This window comes from Phacochoerus africanus, chromosome 2, assembly GCF_016906955.1.
Source record: "Phacochoerus africanus isolate WHEZ1 chromosome 2, ROS_Pafr_v1, whole genome shotgun sequence".
Classification (NCBI taxonomy): Eukaryota; Metazoa; Chordata; class Mammalia; order Artiodactyla; family Suidae; genus Phacochoerus; species Phacochoerus africanus.
In genome coordinates this window covers 143,511,107-143,528,624 of record NC_062545.1, presented here as the reverse complement: position 1 = coordinate 143,528,624, position 17,518 = coordinate 143,511,107, and the positions used below count along the sequence as shown (strand labels likewise).

General features: G+C 48.0%; 1 protein-coding gene across 2 annotated transcripts in view; it reads right to left on the bottom strand.

Moving 5' to 3' along the window:
* ATP10A (ATPase phospholipid transporting 10A (putative)) overlaps positions 1-17,518 on the bottom strand; it is a 174,468-nt gene that overhangs the window by 18,246 nt on the left and 138,704 nt on the right. The window contains exons 8-13 of one of the 2 annotated variants that reach the window (XM_047766857.1): positions 14,762-14,979; positions 13,037-13,075; positions 9,554-10,124; positions 4,142-4,245; positions 3,937-4,063; positions 1,185-1,369 (exon numbers count right to left, since the gene is read on the bottom strand). In XM_047766857.1, the coding sequence (XP_047622813.1) occupies positions 1,185-1,369; positions 3,937-4,063; positions 4,142-4,245; positions 9,554-10,124; positions 13,037-13,075; positions 14,762-14,979 (1,244 nt within the window). Of the gene's footprint in view, positions 1-1,184; positions 1,370-3,936; positions 4,064-4,141; positions 4,246-9,553; positions 10,125-12,880; positions 13,076-14,761; positions 14,980-17,518 lie in introns of both variants that reach the window. The other variant, XM_047766856.1, reaches the window with a different exon arrangement.

Below are 17,518 nucleotides of genomic sequence, written 5' to 3'. Positions count from 1 at the left end.
GGTGTAGGTTCTATCCTTGGGACAGGAAGTTCAACACACTGTGGGCACAGCCAAAACAAAAAACCAAAGGACAGCATGGTATTGGTAAAGGGACAGACACACAGATCAATGGACCAGAATAGAAAGTCTAGAAATGGATCCACACAAATAGGACTGAATTGATTTTCTTTTTTTTTTTTCCTATCTTTTTAGGGCCACACTCACGGCATGCAGAAGTTCCCAGGCTAGGGGTCAAATTGGAGCTATAGCCACCAGCCTACATCACAACCACAGCCAAAGCAACGCCAGACCTGAGCCATGTCTGACCTACACAACGGCTCATGGCAACACCAGATCTTTAACCCACTGAGAAAGGCCAGAGAGTGAACCTGCGTCCTCATGAATATTAGTCAGATTCCTTTCCACTGAGCCACAGTGGGAACTCCGGGACTAACTGATTTTTCAACAAAGGAAAAAGACTGTTCACAAATGGTGCCTGATTAACTGGCCAGCTACATGCAGAAAAATGAAGTCTGCCATAAACCTCACACCTTACAAAAAATTCTACATGAAATGGACTATGTCTAAAGCTGAGAAACTAAACTATAAACCATTTAGAAGAAAATATAGGAGAAATCTTTGTGGTTAGGCACATCTTTAGTGTGATACCAAGAGCATGAGCCATAAAAGTTGGACTTGTCATCCTCTGGAGATGTTCCAAGGGGCAGTCAATCAAGGACTCAGAGCCCAGGCCAGGGCCCATAGAAAGCAGATCTCCCCTCCACACTTGGGGACAGACATGATGAATTAAAACCCCAATGCCATTGGGACATCGGTCAGACAACCATCCTGAGGATAACCATGCTGCCTTGGCTCCACCTGACCACATGAAAAACACTCTCTGATACTATTAGCTGGATGGTGTGTCAGGAAAATGTGGCTTGAACTTTGCATTATAAAGTCCAGATGTGCATTCCTTTGAAACTAAGAAATCCCATTAAATTCCCCAGACTCTGAGACAATGACAAGCACCGCATTCTAAGTGCCAGAAGCACAGCACAGGTGTAAAGAGAGAGGCAGAGGGCAAAGGCCCACTTCCAGAAATGGCAGGCATTCCTTCCTGCTCTGCCCTGGGGCTGGTGGGGTAGGAGGCTGCCCAGGCAGGGCAGGGCTCTGGGACACCACCCACCTGGGACTCCACCCACCTGGGATTCGGCATTCAGGGTGATGACTTCTTCGTCATGATCCAATAGTTTGCAAGCATATGCAATGTTAATGGCTGTTTCCTGTTTGTCCCCGGTGAGAACCCAAATCTGCAGGCCTGCTTGACGCAACTTGGCAATGGTTTCAGGGACACCATCCTGCAGGCGGTCTTCAATCCCAGTGGCACCTGGTCAAAGACACAATGGTATGGATGAGTCCCCTGCTCATGGGCACCACCCCCTCCCCGACAGGCATGAATGCCACACTCCAACACAGTAGAGGTACTGGCCAGCCCCTGCAGACTGGACCCTGCTTGTGGTCCAACTCATCTGGAAGCATGGGGTGATTCTCATCCACTAGCTCTCTTGACTTCACACAGTAGGAATAACTGGGAGGCACTGAACATAACTCTCTGGATGTGCAGAGCACCTCCAGTGCTTCCTAACAGTCAGCTGACTTTCAACTTTTCAGACAACTTGGAAACAAAGCTTGTGGAAAGATGGTGGGAATGACCCATACACCAAGGGATGAAAAAGGTTTATTTTTATTTTATTTGCTTTTTGGGGCCAAACCTGTGGCATATGGAAGTTCCCAGGCTAGGGGTTGAATTGGAGCTACAGCTGCCAGACCACACCACAGCCCAGGCAGCACAGGATCCGAGCTGTCTATGACCTACACAGCAGCTTGCAACAACACCGGATCCCCGACCCAATGAGTGAGGCCAGGGATCGAATCGGCATCCTCATGGATACTAGCTGGATTCTTTTCTGCTGAGCTACAACAGGAGCTCCAATGGACGAAAAAGTTTTTAAGATTACCTATCCCACACAAAGCTTCTGGCAAATGACATCAGTAGTGCTTGCTCTCAACCCTGTTTACCATCTGCTGCTGAAACTGACCACAGAGGTCTATTATTTCTTGAAAGCAACATTATCCTGAATATGATTTTTCCAGACATAACACCTAAGATGCAGATTTTCCCATACAGGTTTCCATATATTGGGGAAAATATACAACTTGGAGCAACAAAGTGTTCTCTAGGCCAGCCTCAGTTTTTCCCTCTGCTTGCAACCTGGTGAGGTGGTCTCTTCCTTCCCAAGGGACCTGCATCAGCCCTACTTCTTGTCCCGTTGCTCCTTGTGCTGGGGTGCTGCTATGAACCGCATGTTTGTGTCCTCCCTAAGAATCCGTAGGTTTATGTCCTAATCCCCAGGGTGATGGCATTAGGAGGTGGGGCCTTTGGGAGGTGATTAGGTCATAAGGGTGGATCCCTTATGAATGGATTAGTGCCCTTATGACAAAAAGCATGAGATACAACCTTTCTACACTGTGAGGATGCAGAAGGAAGCCAGCCACCTACACACCAGGACAAGAGCCTTTCTCAGAAATCAAACTGACTAGCACCTTGATCTGAGACTGCCAGCCTCCAGAACTGTGGGAAATAAATGTCTGTTGCTTAAGCCATCAGCCCCATGGAATTCTTATTAGAGCAGCCTGAAATAACTAAAACAGACTCCATTTCCCTTTTTCTGCCTGGAACAGATGAGACGGCAGGTGCGTAGAGGATGATGTCAAGAAGTTAGACGGGGTGGTGGAGATGGGGGGGGGAACGGGGCGGTGGGGAGGGCCCCTGGTAGGGGAGGTCATCAAGGTGGGCCAGGATAACCAGTGGGACCCACCCACCTCCCATGGGTCTATGATAGTGTCTTTCAGAGAAGCACATTCCAGGTGTGAACAGAAAATCTGCTTCAGGAAATCAGACCCTGACAGCAGAGAGGAGGCACAGCCATTTTCCAAGTGTTTCATTTAATTCACCCCCAAGGATACCGCTCAGAATGCCTCTGGGCCTCTGGATCCTCGGGCTTTTTTGAATAGTGCATGGTCTCCCATAGGACACCATAGGCAAAATAGAAAATTGTAGAAAGTGTCTATATGTAATACTCTTAAATATCTGAATATTAATTCACATGCATATTTTCTTAGATATCCATATGGAGATATTCAGGTATTCCAACTCCTTTGCCCAGGAAAGGGGACCAAATAAATTACAGCCTTTCTTGTTAAAAGATGAACCCCTATTTCTTTGTGCCTCAGGAGTATCATCTGATCACCAGTACCATGGGATTGGGGGCTGGTGTATACACAACACTGTCGCAAGGAGCTCCTGGTGAGAGCAGAGAGAGAGCATGCACATACAAAGACCCAGCTAATTTAATACATACACTACTAAATATTAAATACTTAAATACTAAATTAAATAAATACCAAAGTAATAAATACTCTTATAAATACTCTTATTAACTCAGTAGGAAATATGAGCATATTTGAGTAAAAATGAATTGCACCCAAATTGAATCCATGAAACATGCACAAGATGTAAAATGCAGCCCTGATTGGAGTCCAACTGCTTCTGTTTGTTTCCTGGAATGGGGGTAGCCTTACAAGCATCTGTTGTTGAAAAGGCTTGCTCCTCATCTCTATTTTTGGTGGGAAGGCAGGGCTTCAGGGGAAGCAAGTTGGGTGCAGTTGATCTGCCCAGCAGGTTGGCACACGGAATGCCCCAGAAACAGGCCACTGCCAAAGCATTCAATTGAGGACAGCCCATCTGGGGTTCTCGCTAGCGTCAGGCCAGAAGTACTCTTAACCAAGCCCAGCACATTCAGAGCTGCCGCTGACTACAGCCAGGGCACCTCAGCGTCCAGGACTCGCAAACTCCACACCATGGCATGAGATACCCGCTCTGAGCGTAATTACCCAACAGGTGCAGATTCGTCTCCAGGCGAATGGCAGACTGAAAGAGGAGCTCCTCGCGGTTGTCCAGGGAGGATTCCGCTTCCAAGTGGCTCTGCAGCCAACAGGCATACTCTTCTTTGCTCAGAACCTGGGAGAGACCCCCTGATGAGTGCAGAGACAGCCCAGTGGCCGGCCCCGCCCCTCCTACAGAGCCACGCCCCCTCACCCTCTTGGCGATGCACAAAGTGCGCAGGCCCTCCACTGCATACAGGTTGAGGTAATTCTGGGTCTTGCTTCGGATTTTCATTTGATGCCGTCCTCTGGCGTCATCTAAATTGGATTAGATGCAGAAACACGGGTGAGAGATTACTACAGAGCTCAGTGGACCGCCCTGGACCTCTCCAGACCCCAGGGCCCACTGAAGTCACTCTGCTGATGCGTTTTATACTACCCTTTGATGGAGCTGAGCTGTCTTCCCACCCCAGGAAAGACAACAGCCATATTTTAAGGTCTCTAAAGTAATCAACGCTTAGAAAGACAGAAAGTAGATTGGTGGTTGCCAGGGGCTGGGGCTTGGGGAGAAAGTAGATTTTCTGGATACAGAGTTTCAGTTTTGCAAGACGAAAAAGTTCTGGAGAACTGTCCCAAGGCAGTGTGAATATACTCACTAGCTAACTGTACATTTAAAAATGGTTAAGATTTATAGCATGTTGTTTTTTTAAACCATATTTAAAAAAAATTAAAACACTAAGAAATTAGCACCAACTAGTAAGAGTTTTCCAAGCATCCACCCCGTTTTCTATCTCCTGTAGACCCAGATGGGGAGCAGACTCACTGCTTATTTTTACCAAACTGGAGAAATGCTTTGAGCCTCCCCCAACTATGGAGTCCACTGCAAAGTAACACACACCTTTTTCCTTTCTTTTGACTCTGTCTTGGCTGCCTCGTGGCATATGGAGATTCCGGGCCAGGGATCAGATCTGAGCCACAGTTTCGACCCACACTGCAGCTGTGGCACCTCGGGATCTTTTAACCCACTGTGCAGGGCTGGGAGCTGAACCTGCATCCTGCAGCTGCAGTGATGTCAGTGATCCTGTCGCCCCACAGCAGGCATTCCCAACACATACCTTCTTAAGTCTACCGTGTTTTTGGGTCAATGATTATGAGTGAGAAGCAGAAGGTGCTTTAGTTTTTGCATGATAAAAGTATGCTATAAGTTAGTGTATTTCAGAGCCAGTGAGGACTACATGGACCTCCCTATACTGCCTTGCCCTAGCTGGATGTAATTGGAGAGCCGGCCAGAATTTTGTTGCAATTCATTATGCAGGAATGTCACAAGCACATCCTTTTGCTATGATTTATTCCAGCTTCCAGTACGGGGCACCCAGAAAACATCTGCACGACTAGACTTATCTCATGTCTGTTTCATTATTTGTCAGTATTATACACATCCCATATAAAACTTAGAGTTAATGTTATTTTAAGAAGGGAGGGATAAATTAGGAATTTGAGATTAACATATATACACTACTAGATATAAAATAGTTAATCAACAAGCACCTACTGTATAACACAGGGACCTCTACTCAGTATTCTATAATAACTTACATAGGAAAAGAATCTGAGAAAAAATGGATACATGTATATATATATAACTGAATCACTTTGCTGTACACCTGAACCTAATACAACATTGTAAATCAACTATGCTTTGACATAAAATTTAAAAATTAAAAAAAGAACCTCATATTTTAGACTATTTCTAATACCCCTTGTTGAAATGAGAATCTCATATGAACCAAAAAGACTTCAGTAAGAGTGATCTGGTGTCCTTTTGTCCAGGAGGTGGACATAAACGGAGGCACATAAACTTCTCTTTATGAAAAATCATATTTAATAGAAAGAAGTGCAGTTTATATCCCCTCTACACCAGCAGTGTTGCCAGACAGAATATCAGATGCCCAAACAGCACATAGGATATATTTTTACTAAAAATATTATTTGTCAGTTATCTGAAATTAAATCTTAACTGGACTCTCAATATATTTTATTTGCTAAATCTGGTAACCCTACTTTCCAGTGGTGAGCCCCCTGGTCTGGGGAAGGTCGTCTACAGTCCAAGTTAGCTGCTTGACAAACAAGACCTGGGAGAAACACTCTTAATCTCCTAGACCTGTGCTCTCCAGGGAGAAGATGGTGTCCCCAAAAGACCAAAGATTGGTCCCTTGGGGACAAAAAAAATCATAAAAAGATTTATGCATAAAAAAGCATAAAGCACAAATACACAAAGCGTACATAAAGAGAGCTACAGCATAACTGTGGCATTAAAATGTCAGAGGGGGGACAATTGGAAAAAAAAAATCTGAAAAGACTCCTTAAGGAGTCTTCTTAGTGAAGAGAAAGAGAGTGGGGAAATTCTGCCCTAGATCACTTTGCTTTAGGAAATTAAATTTCCTGAAAAGATGAAAAAGCCATCTTAATTTTGACTACAATTTACTCCTGGTATTGTGATAATGCTATTCCAGATTCTGACTGTTCTTTGAGCAAAGACACATGTGGCTGAGGGGGCTCTGGAATTAATACTAATAAAGTACTTGAGTTGTCTGGAGGGGGAGGGTAAGGGTGCACTGCAGGGAAGGAGCAGGGGCTGTGATGCTGCCCTTAACCACACTGGTCAAGAGAAAACTAATGAGAGAGAGAAGGCAGGCAGGGCCACTCAGGACCCAGGATGCCCTGGAGGAGAGTGTGGTCACACAAAACACTGACATGTTTCTGTGTGGGACAGAGCCCAGGCAGCCCTGCAAGGAGAGACGTGGTAACCCCTTTGATGGCACGCCTTCCTCCTCCTCCATCCTTGCCCTTGGAGTGGGTGGAGCCATCCCAGCTTTATGCCTTAATGACCACACAAAATGGCAACTGGACTGAACCTCGGGCAAGTCTGGAGATGAAACCAGAGCGAAGAAAAGGGACCCAGCTTATGCTTTATGTCTATAACACACCAGGCACTGGGCTATTAGGTTGGCCAGGGCTCTCCTGTGAGCTCAGCATCCGGATTTCTTTGTACAGAGGGAAGGTGAGGCACAGGGAGAGTGACTTGTCCAGGGTCACCTGACCCATAACTGTAGACTTGGGATTTGAACAGTGGTCTGGAGATACTAGGGTGAGGTATAGTCCAGGCTTTCTACTCGATCCCCCACAACCTACTACTGGGGGGGCAAGACCCAGCCACATCCTGTGAATACACACATTCCCCATCCATTATCAGCTGAGCCTCCTCATGCCTTTCTGGGTAAAAGCGTTGTGAAGAAAGGTGGTGCCCTCCTCACTTGATAACCTGCACACAGGTAGAGCAGCCTGGCCATCTGCAAGTCTGCTTGACTCCACACCCCGCCAACCCCTCCAAGGTGAAAGCTTATGCACACTGCCAGGGTATCGCTGGTGAATAACTACAAAATTACCCCAGAGCCATCCTGTCACCTGGGAAACCACAGGGGGCTCTGAATGTCCTGAATCTTAAATTGCTTGGAATCTACTCATAGATCATCTCTACTCAAATCTATTTAAAGTGGACACTGCCTGGAAATTCCCGAAGAAGGGCGGAGAGCCACACAAACTGCTTATTACTAATTTGCTCCCTTCAGTGTTATGGTTTGGATAATGTCATGCTTTGACCTGTCTGCTCCGTGATGCAATGGATGGAAGACTTTGCTCTTTCTCACCTATAGTTAATTCCTCCCAGAGACCCATGGGAGGAGGTGGACAGCAGAAGAGGAGGTGGGTGCAACAACAAACCTATGCAGGGGCAGCAGGACCAGATGGAGGGGTTTGGGAGGTTCCCCAGCTTGCCCATGGGCTCCCCGCACCCCCTGACCTTGAAGTCGACTCTGAGGGCTAGAAATTTCGTTTGTGCCTTGTCAAGAAATTTGAGGCGTTCTATGTATTTTAAAAAGTGCATTGGGAGTTCCCCAGTAGTCTAGTGGGGTTCACGCTTTCACTGCTGTAGTCCAGGTTCAATCCCTGGACTAGGAACTGGGGTCCCATATCAAGCTGCTACTTGCTAGGGCCAAAATAAACAGATAAATAAAACTTGAGAAAAAAAATGGACTGCCAGCCAAGGACAAATTTGGCCACTGCTGCTACATTTTCAGTTGCTCCTTTGTGCCTTGCACAGCTCAGCAGGCTCCCCGCCCTCTCTCTAGGGTGGGGGTAGGCCTCTCCTGTCACTCCCTCCTACCCTTGCTGGCTAGTGCTGGTTCAGGATTTTCCCTATTCATGACCCACTGTACATGTTCAAGTCTGAAACACAGTGGTCCATTACACTGTCTTTAATACAAGGCTGTGGAATAGGACAAAGGTGATATTTTTGCAGTAGACTGAAATCTGCCCAGAATAATTGCCATATCTATCTGTTCTTCTTTTGCATGAATGCAAAAATCAAATTTCATCATGAAGTATGCCCTTGGAATGCAAAATCAACCTGGACATTGGATTCTATGTCCGCCCTAGGGCAGAACCACTGCAGGGCTGCTAAGGCAAAACTCTGCCCTGAAGTAGGCCCTTCCCAAGAAAGGCCATGCAAACCACTTTCAGAGACACATTTGCAAATCGCTCAGCTGCCTTTGGGAGGCAATCGCTTTCTACAGACTAGAAAATGGATTTCCTGTCTGACGAGACCCTCTAGTGCACTTTCCCTTAATTGGAGCCCCAAGTGAGTCCTGTACTGAAGCACTGAGATCATGGTGAGAGGACCATGGGAAGCAGAGTGGTATTCCCCCCTTTCTGTTCCAGAGCTCCAAAAGGGCATATTCAGCATACTAGGTTTCATAGAGGTGGTACCCAGAGGTGTTTCCAGGATACAGGAGAGAAAGGCTGTAGGGGGTCAGGCTCCAGGTGGTCCCCCTCCATCACCAGCAGCATCCTCACTTCTATCCAGTTTCTCTCCCCTAGAGGTCAGATGTGACCCTTTTGTCCTCTGGGTACAGAGGGAGGAGTAACCAGGTTTACCAGTGGGGACCCATGCCTTCTCCCTCCCAAGCCCCAGAAGCATTTGTTTCTGGCGAGAAGTGCAAGCCTTTCTGCTGAACAAAGTTCCACTTTCTACACCAAGGAGTGTAGAGCACCAGCAGTGGTTTCTGAACTCCTCTTTTTCAACTGAAAAGTTACAAGGAAGTCTAGCACACAGAAGACCAGGATGGAGCTTCTCTGCCTGAAGTTGGCCAAAGGCCAGCAGTCCCCACTTACCTGAGCCCCCACTGAAGCCTGAGGCAGCCCCACAAATGGGCTGAAAACCATGGCCTGGGCTTCATAGGTGTCTGAGGTCCAGGCAATCACAGGGCAGAAAGGAAACTTCTGGGACTTGTAGTCTAAAAATTCTTAACTTTCATCAGACAGATTTAAAAACTTAAAAATTACTAGGCCTCACCCCCCAGTAATCCTCAATCACATTATTCTGAGGTGGCTTCACCTATTGAAGCCTTGTATCCCCACCAGCATCTGGTACATTCCAGCCCTAACCCTTTAAAGGGAGGAAATGGCCACCCAGAGACCCAAAGCGCCGATGGGGGAGGAGTTGACTTCTGGGAACCGACACCCTCGCCCCCCCAGGGCCCCTGACCCTGGAGCAAGGGGAGCAAGGTACCTGTGGAGCAGGGCAGCAGGAGGTCCATCACCACGGAGTCAGCACCCTTGGTGTAGACGTTGATCTCGTCCGTGAGTGGGTGCCTGATCACCACCGACATCCTCTTGCGGATGGAGTCGAAGCCCAGCGTGTGTAGGAGCTCGAAGGTGAGCCTGCCCAGGTGGGGCAGCTCCACCGACACCTGGTCGTGCAGCCGGTCCACGAGCGTGCAGCTATAGGCTCGGGCTGCATAGACCAGCGCTGCCTCATCAGGGCTCTCGGCCTCATAGCGCAGCTCCTGTTCAGGCTCTGGCTCCTTCGCCACCTTGTGCTGGGCCCAGCCATCTGCCCCACTGCTGTAGCCATTGCTGGTAAGGCCCGGGGCCGGAGGGCCCAGCCTCTCCTCCAACCCAAGCAGTGCACCGTCATTGGCCAGGGTGGACAGGAGGCTGGACCCTGACTTGTGCGCGGACTTGCTGGTGGCCACGCTCGCAATGCTGCTGCAGCCAGAGGTCAGGCGGCTGGGCGTGAACCTCCGGAGGAAGTCTTCGATCGTCTTCACGGGGGACTTCAGCTCAAAGCGCACCCTCACCTGCCAGGGAAGCAGTCAGAAGGCGAGTGAGGTTCTCCCCTAAGGCCCCACCGTGACTCCCATAGGGCCTCCCTCCACTTCCCCAGTAGGGGCTGGGAAAATAGATCTCCCATTTCCCACTGAAAACTGCAACCAGGGCTGGAGCTTAGTCTTTAAGATTATTCCTCCGCCTCTTCCACTCTTGCCTCTAACAAAGGTTCTGCAATTTTCATTCTTTCAGGATGTGGGGGGCAAGACCTAGGCCCTGGATGGACTCAGTGCACTGGTGGCTGGTGGTGCCTGATGCTTTGAAGCTATCCCCTCAATGCAGTGTCCCACTGCTTTACCAAAACATTCAGAGGAGTGGGCCTACCACTACCTGGCTTTTTATTATTTTAATTTTTTTCCAATTAAAAAACCATTGAACAACAGACCAATTTCCACATTCTTTTGAATTACGTCCATAAAACATTTAAATACATGAAAAAAATTCTCAAACCCAAAAGAATCTGTCTAAAGAAATGAAACAGACAAATTCAGGACCCAAATCTTTAAACAAATATTTAAAAAAAAAAAATCACAGGAAATTATATCTTTTCTAGCAAGGAATGAAAGCAATAAAACGATACATATACAACTGTTAAAATTTTAAAATGCTCAATAAGGGAACAACAGAGCAACACTATTTAAATCAGTGTTGTTTACTAATGCTGGTATGATATACCAATTTTACTTTTCTGCTAGATAATGGATTTAAAGCAAATGTTGAAACAGTTAAACTGCTGAATTACAATCAATCTCTAAATCTTTGTAATTTTGCCCATGGGTCTGAAGTTGTGAATTATAGTAATAGCCTCCAGAAAAGTCAGGCATTTGGTAAAACAAGGCACAGAGGACTCATTTTGATAAAAGTGATTTTTCTTTGGTCCTTTAACGACTTTACATTGCATGTCCACGCAGGAGATTCAGGCAGCCACGCTGGAGCTCCTGCTGCCTCCAAACATCCTCCAGGTAGTACCCGCCCATATAGGGGTATAGAAGAGGCATCCAGAGACAAGTTCCTTTGCAGTCTAAAGGTGAGCAATTAAATATTCTGCTCCCTACATGGAACTCACTGCACGTGTGACCACTGGCACACACCTTAGTCCTATCAGAGTTTCTCTTACTCAGTAACTGCAGCAATGCCTGGGTCCATCAGATAGGGTAACCTAGAAACTAGATACCTCAGGGAATACCAGAGGGACTGAATACAGGGCAGCGGAAGAGCCCAGAGGCCAGACCGCTGGGATGCCAAGGCCACTGAGAGGTGAGCTGCAGCAACAAGCATCCCCATTCAGGGCTGATGGCACAGCCAGTGGTCTCTGAGTGGTGGGGCCTGTCGGCTTGGGACCTACCAGGCCTCGTACCCTTGCCAGGCATGAACAAGGCCATGGGCGGGGGGGTGGGGGGTGGTCAGCCTTGCTGCCAGATACACTGCTGCCTCAGAAGGAGTGGAGGCCCCCTGTTCACCCTCCATCACCCATGGCATCACCAGTGGGACCTCCTGGAATGTCTGGCTCAGGAGGAGGGGAAAGGGTCTGGGGTGGAGGGCAGGGTTCAGGAGATAGGCCTATGGCATACATCCAACCTAGAACACCTATCTTCGAACATACATCTCAGAACACCTTCTTTGGAGCCATTTAAAGTTTCCTAGTTGAATTATGCACTGCCACACTTAGGTGTTCACCATGACCCCCTCGACCCAATACCACCTGGCCCACCTGGAGGACCTTCTGAGGAGCACTTGGGTGATAGAGGTTTCTTTTGCACATAAAACCTTCCTCATTTTGGAGAGAACCTTGACGTTAACGCCAACCAAACCCAACTTGGCTATTGCTATTTCCACCACCTTAAGCAACTTCTCATTGAGTCTCAACTACTTACTGAATGACAGTGTTGAAGGCCTTTATTTATTTATGTTTTTATTTTTGTTTTTTTGCCTTTTCTAGGGCCGCTCCCACGGCACATGGAGGTTCCTAGGCTAGGGGTTCTACGGCCTACGCTAGAACCACAGCAACTCGGGATCTGAGCCGCGTCTGCGACCTACACCACAGCTCAAGGCAACGCCGGATCCTTAACCCACTGAGCAAGGCCAGGGATCAAACCCGCAACCTCATGGTTCCTAGTCGGATTCGTTAACCACTGCGCCACGATGGGAACTCCAAAGGCCTTTATTAATGTTAAATATGTGTCAGATATGTGCCAAGTCCTATTCCGAGACCCTTACCTACAGCTCCACCTTTGACCTACATCCCAGACCAGGGGCCCAAGACATAGGAGGCAACTGGCTTGTGGTGAAGTCAGGATTCAAGTCCAGGTAGCTCCCCCAAGAGCTTAGGTAGGCCCCAGCCCATCCTGTACTTTCTCCGATAAGAATCTAGGACCCCAAGGCGCTGGTCAACAGGGGGAAGCCTCCTCCTGGCCCTGCACACCTCTGGCTGAACTGCTGTTCTGTGTCTCAGGCTCAGTAGCTGTCTCTGACTGTCTGTCCTCTCCCACTTGGCCACGACCCTGGCACCTGCCCACTGAAGTCTGGGGATGTCACTGCAGAACTACTGAGCTGGTTTACCCTGTCTGAAGCCCCAAGTGCACCCCTTCAAACCTGGGAGTGATGCTGAGTGACCCAGGCTCCTGTAGGAAAGGGAAGAGTGGGGCTCCTTCTCAAGAAGTGATGACAGTGGGGTCACACCCAAGGTCAGGGCTCTGTGGGCTCACATGACAGATGCTCCAGAACTTGCCTTTTGTCTTGGCTGATCCGGGGATGTGACCACCACTGTGTTGCAGATGGTGAGTGCAATGAAGAAGTCGAAAATGTCAGACAGCTCGGGCGAGAGGTGGGCAAGTGGGTGCTCTTGGTGCCTTGCGAAGGCTAGGCACCTGTCACACTCGCTCACCTTCTCCAGAAGCTTCGGGTCAGGTGTTATGTCTTTCTCCTGGGAAGAACACAGAGGACAAGCGGTCAGTCTGACCCAGTTACCTGCCAAGTGTCTTGGGGTTTGACTACTTAGGGCACCTTGATTTTACCAGTAGCTGCAAACAGATCTTCATCTCACACGTGCACATGTCATTTTATAATAACAGATTTTATATAATCTTAACTGTATTAGAATATACAGCTGACATATGAAATGAAATGAATATATTATTATACATAGGAAGATACACATGGGAGTTCCCATTGTGGCATAGTGGGTTAAGAATCTGACTGCAGGGGTACCAGTCACTGTGGAGGCACAAGTTTGATCCCCAGCCCCATGTACTGGGTTAAAGAATCTGGCATTGCCACAGCTGCAGCTCAGATTCAATCCCTGGCTCAGGAACTCCCACATAATCCAGGTGCAGCCAAAAAAAAAAAAAAAAGATACACATGTTCTTTTTATAAAACAATACATCCAAGAATGGGTATTATTCTTGCATTGTATGTTACATAATATCATACAACATATAATACATAATGTACAATAATGTATTATATAACATGACATGTATTATATAGTATATTATAAAATATTACTATACATAACATTATGTATAATAATTATGTATACATTATGTATAGCATTATGTGTAAAGCTTCTTACTCGGAAAGATTTGGAAAAATAAGAAAATAAGAAAAATGTAACAAATCTCTATTACACCGTCTTAAGGCAATATTACTTTTTGAAACACATGCTTCTGCCTTTCCTTCCAGTCTTTTTTCTACACATTTTACAGAATCAAAATATTTTCCATTTCTCTAAAACATTACATTACCTTGTCTTTACCAGGCCTTTAAGAGCTATTTGAAAAACACCAGTTTCAAAATGGACATAAATAATGTATTTGAGACTTCCTTTAACCCTGGGTACATTTTTTTCCAGTGTTTGCTGACATAGATAACACACTGATAAGCTTCTGGGCACTAACTTCCTAGATCAGAAAGTCGGAACATTTCAAATATTCGACCAATATTGCCAAATCTATGTCAGAAAAATCTGTTCCAACACAGCCTCCCTCCTGCCCAGGGTGAGGGACCCCCGTCCATGTGTCCCGTGACCACCAGTGACCACAATTCTCAGTGACTTCTATTCAAATGGCAGTTTCTATAGGATTTCTAAGGATAGAAAGTAATGAGGCCGCCATACATGAGCACAATAGATTCTCCTTCTCTGGTTTTTAAGAATTTTAGAGGTGAAAGGACTTTTTAGAGATTGTCATTCACGCACTTCTGTAAATTCCCCTGCCTGATGAGAATGGTCCACAAATATTTGGGTTGCTGACAAGGCAAGGGAGAAAGGATTTTTATTGCATTCAGGCTCATCTAATTAACTTTTTTTTTTTAATCTGACTTTGCTTTTTCACAGTTGTCATCTTCCTCTTCCTCTGATATTTTATTCATTTCTTAGGGCAGGACAGACTTCCTCTCTGGAAGGGGGTCCCCAGCAATCCCCAGCCTGAAAAGCCAGGTAAGGCAGCCGTCTTGGAGAAAGTGCAGTGGTGTGGGGAAAAGGCACTGGCCAGAAGAATGTCCCCTTACTGAACAGAGGTAACTCCCCGCAACAGCTTGTTTGTACCCTGAAGATACAGACACTTTCGGTGACCAGGAAGGTGATGGCGAGAGGGATGGCTGACAGACTTACCATAGGGCTGCTGAAGGCCGTGTGCCTGGACAGCATGCTGGCCCTCTTGGCTTCGGCACGGCTGCCTGTGCGCCGGTGCGACCTGGTGCTCTGACTCCTGTGTAGCACACGGGTGCCCTGATGGCTCCCAGTGCTGCCACGCTGGGGCAGCGAGCCCCCTCTGGGCACCACCTCCTCCTCCTCTGAGTCCGCCTCCTGGTACCTGGCCAGACGCTGGGCTGTGGGGAGAGGGACACGAAATGACAGGTCATGGGGAGGCTGGACATGAAACTGATTCAGTGTGTTTTCAGTTCCATGAGTTGCCAGGCAGGGCGTCCCCAGGCACTTGCCACCCTTGCTATCTAATGATAAGGCTATGTTTCCATGAGGGATGGAGGACATTCTCATTTACATGCACCCTTCAATCCCATAGGACTGATGTTCTCAACCCCACTTCACAGATCAGGAGACTGGGTCTCAGCTTGTTAAGGATGCAGGATGCAGGGGCAGGGGGTGAAGATGGCACCCAGGACCGTGTGAGGCCAAAGCATGAATCCTGACCCTGATGGCACAGAGGCCACCGCATCCCACACACAAGTCAGATGTGGATAGAGATGGGTTCACATACAGAGCCTCTGTTCAGCCTTGGCAGGAAGGTGGCTGGGAGGAAGGCCTGGCCAACAAGGTAGCTGGGCTCTGGGCTTTGACCTTCATCCTGGGGTCACAGGGCCACCTGCTCCCTGGGGCCATCAGGACAGATCACATGTTTGGCATCTGCCTTGCAGTCACACATAAATAATGGTTCTCAGGCTGTGTTGACTGCACTCTCCTGAGGGGGCTCCTTGCTCAGGGCCAGATAGAGGATGGGTACCATCCGCACTCATTCTGTAAGGATGAAGCTCTATGAAACAGAGGGGCTCACAGTCCTCCTGGGGTCACATAGCACAGAAGAATGAATGCCACCAGAGTTCAGACCCAGCCAGCAGAACTCCACTTAAGAGGACCTTGACTGTGATCCTGTGCTGAGTCCTTAGGGGGTGCTGGGGACCAATGGTCCCAGGGGCCATCAAAGCTCTCAGTGACTCACAGAAGTGCACCTGTACTGCTGTACTTATTAATGGAGGGCTCTTAACACATCTTCCTGGCTTTGCCCAGATCGTTCAGTTTGTTCCATCAGGGAGGAGCAACAGGAGACTAGTCAGGAAGCCTGCTCCCTCCAAATAAGCAACTTCTAAGAATTATGGCAGCACAAGGTAGCCCGTGTGAGGGGCCAGGAGAAAGGGTCTCAGTCTGGACATGACGTGGTGCAGTCTGTCCTGTGGGCCAGACTTTGCACTCAGCAGCTTCCTTGGAAAGACTTTTCTTTTGAGATAAGGAAAGGGAAGTCACCTGCCCATCGCCATGAGGCCACATAACTGACAATGCCAGGATTCCAACTCAGGGAGCTCCTCATTCGAGGAGCAAAGCTCTTACACATACCTGCTGCTCCCAACAGTGTGCTGGTGAGTGGATAGCAAGGAAGGGCAGAGCCTGGACCGGGCCAGTGCTGCTCCTAAGCTTGGGCATTAGGGGTGTGGCATCAGCCTCCCAGGTGTACACCTGCCCAGCCCACCTTCCCGTAGCAGTGGTCAGATGTTAGCCTGCAAGTGGCCATCCCTCAGGCCACTGCCACTGTGTCTGTGCTCTGTGACTGCGTAGCAGTTTCAGACCAGCTGTGGCTGCAGCAATGCCCTCAGTGTCCTTGGGGAAGATGGGGATAAGGAGCACGTGATGCCTGGCCCTGGCCCTGCACTGTCACCAGGACATGAGGTAGAAAAAGACATACCCATGTTCAAGGTAGCCGGTTCAGGTACACGTGAGCTCAGAGCCAAACCCACTGAATTCATTTTACTAACAAGATCTGAGAGGTGGGATCCAGGGAGCAGCTGCTGATGGTGCTCTGGCCCCAGGGGCCCACTAGTCACTGATGGCAGCTTTACTTTAAAATGTGCTGCAGGAGTTCCTGCTGTGGTGCAGGGGGTTGAGAATCTGACTAAAGTGGCTTGGGTTGCTACTAGGTTGCAGGTTCGATCCCTGGCCTGAGAACTTCCACATGCTATGGGTACAGCCATTTAAAAAAACAAAACAAAACAAAACAAAAAGTGCTGCAGAGACATCCGGTTGTTTCTGTCTTCCCGAGAAATGCTTTCCTATGTCTTCCGGCGGTGGGTAGGTGTCAAGTGGCCTCTGGTTTTGTGCTGAAACATGTGACTCCTGTCAAAACCCTTCTGTAATCCTACTTGGGATTCTGCCCACAGCCTCATCTCCAGTTCCCAAAGCCTGACTCCAGATCTGGGTCCTCTAACTCCTTTACAACCAGGCTGAGTTCTGTTTTCAGGCCAACGAGCTCTTCTGCGACAGGCTGAGGAGTCAGGGAAGAGGGGAGCCAGAGAGGGAGGCCAGTGGATGAGATACTATTACTGACAATTTATGTGGATTGTCAAATAAAACATGAAATAAATTGGTTACGTTCCTGGGCCTTCTGTTAATATGATTCATTTTACGTGAGGATGTTCGTTCGTGGATATCATGATAATTCTTGGTTTTATAGAACTCACAAAAATCCCATGCTTCCAACATATCGTTCCCAACAAACACCCCTAAAGAACAGATTCTTATTAACCCCCACCCCCACGCCATCCCCTGTTCTGGATTTGCTTTTGTTTCAGTGGCAGGGTTTCTTTGATCCTCTCAGATGCTCTCACAGGAAAGAAGGGGAGTCCTGGTTGTAAAGCAGAT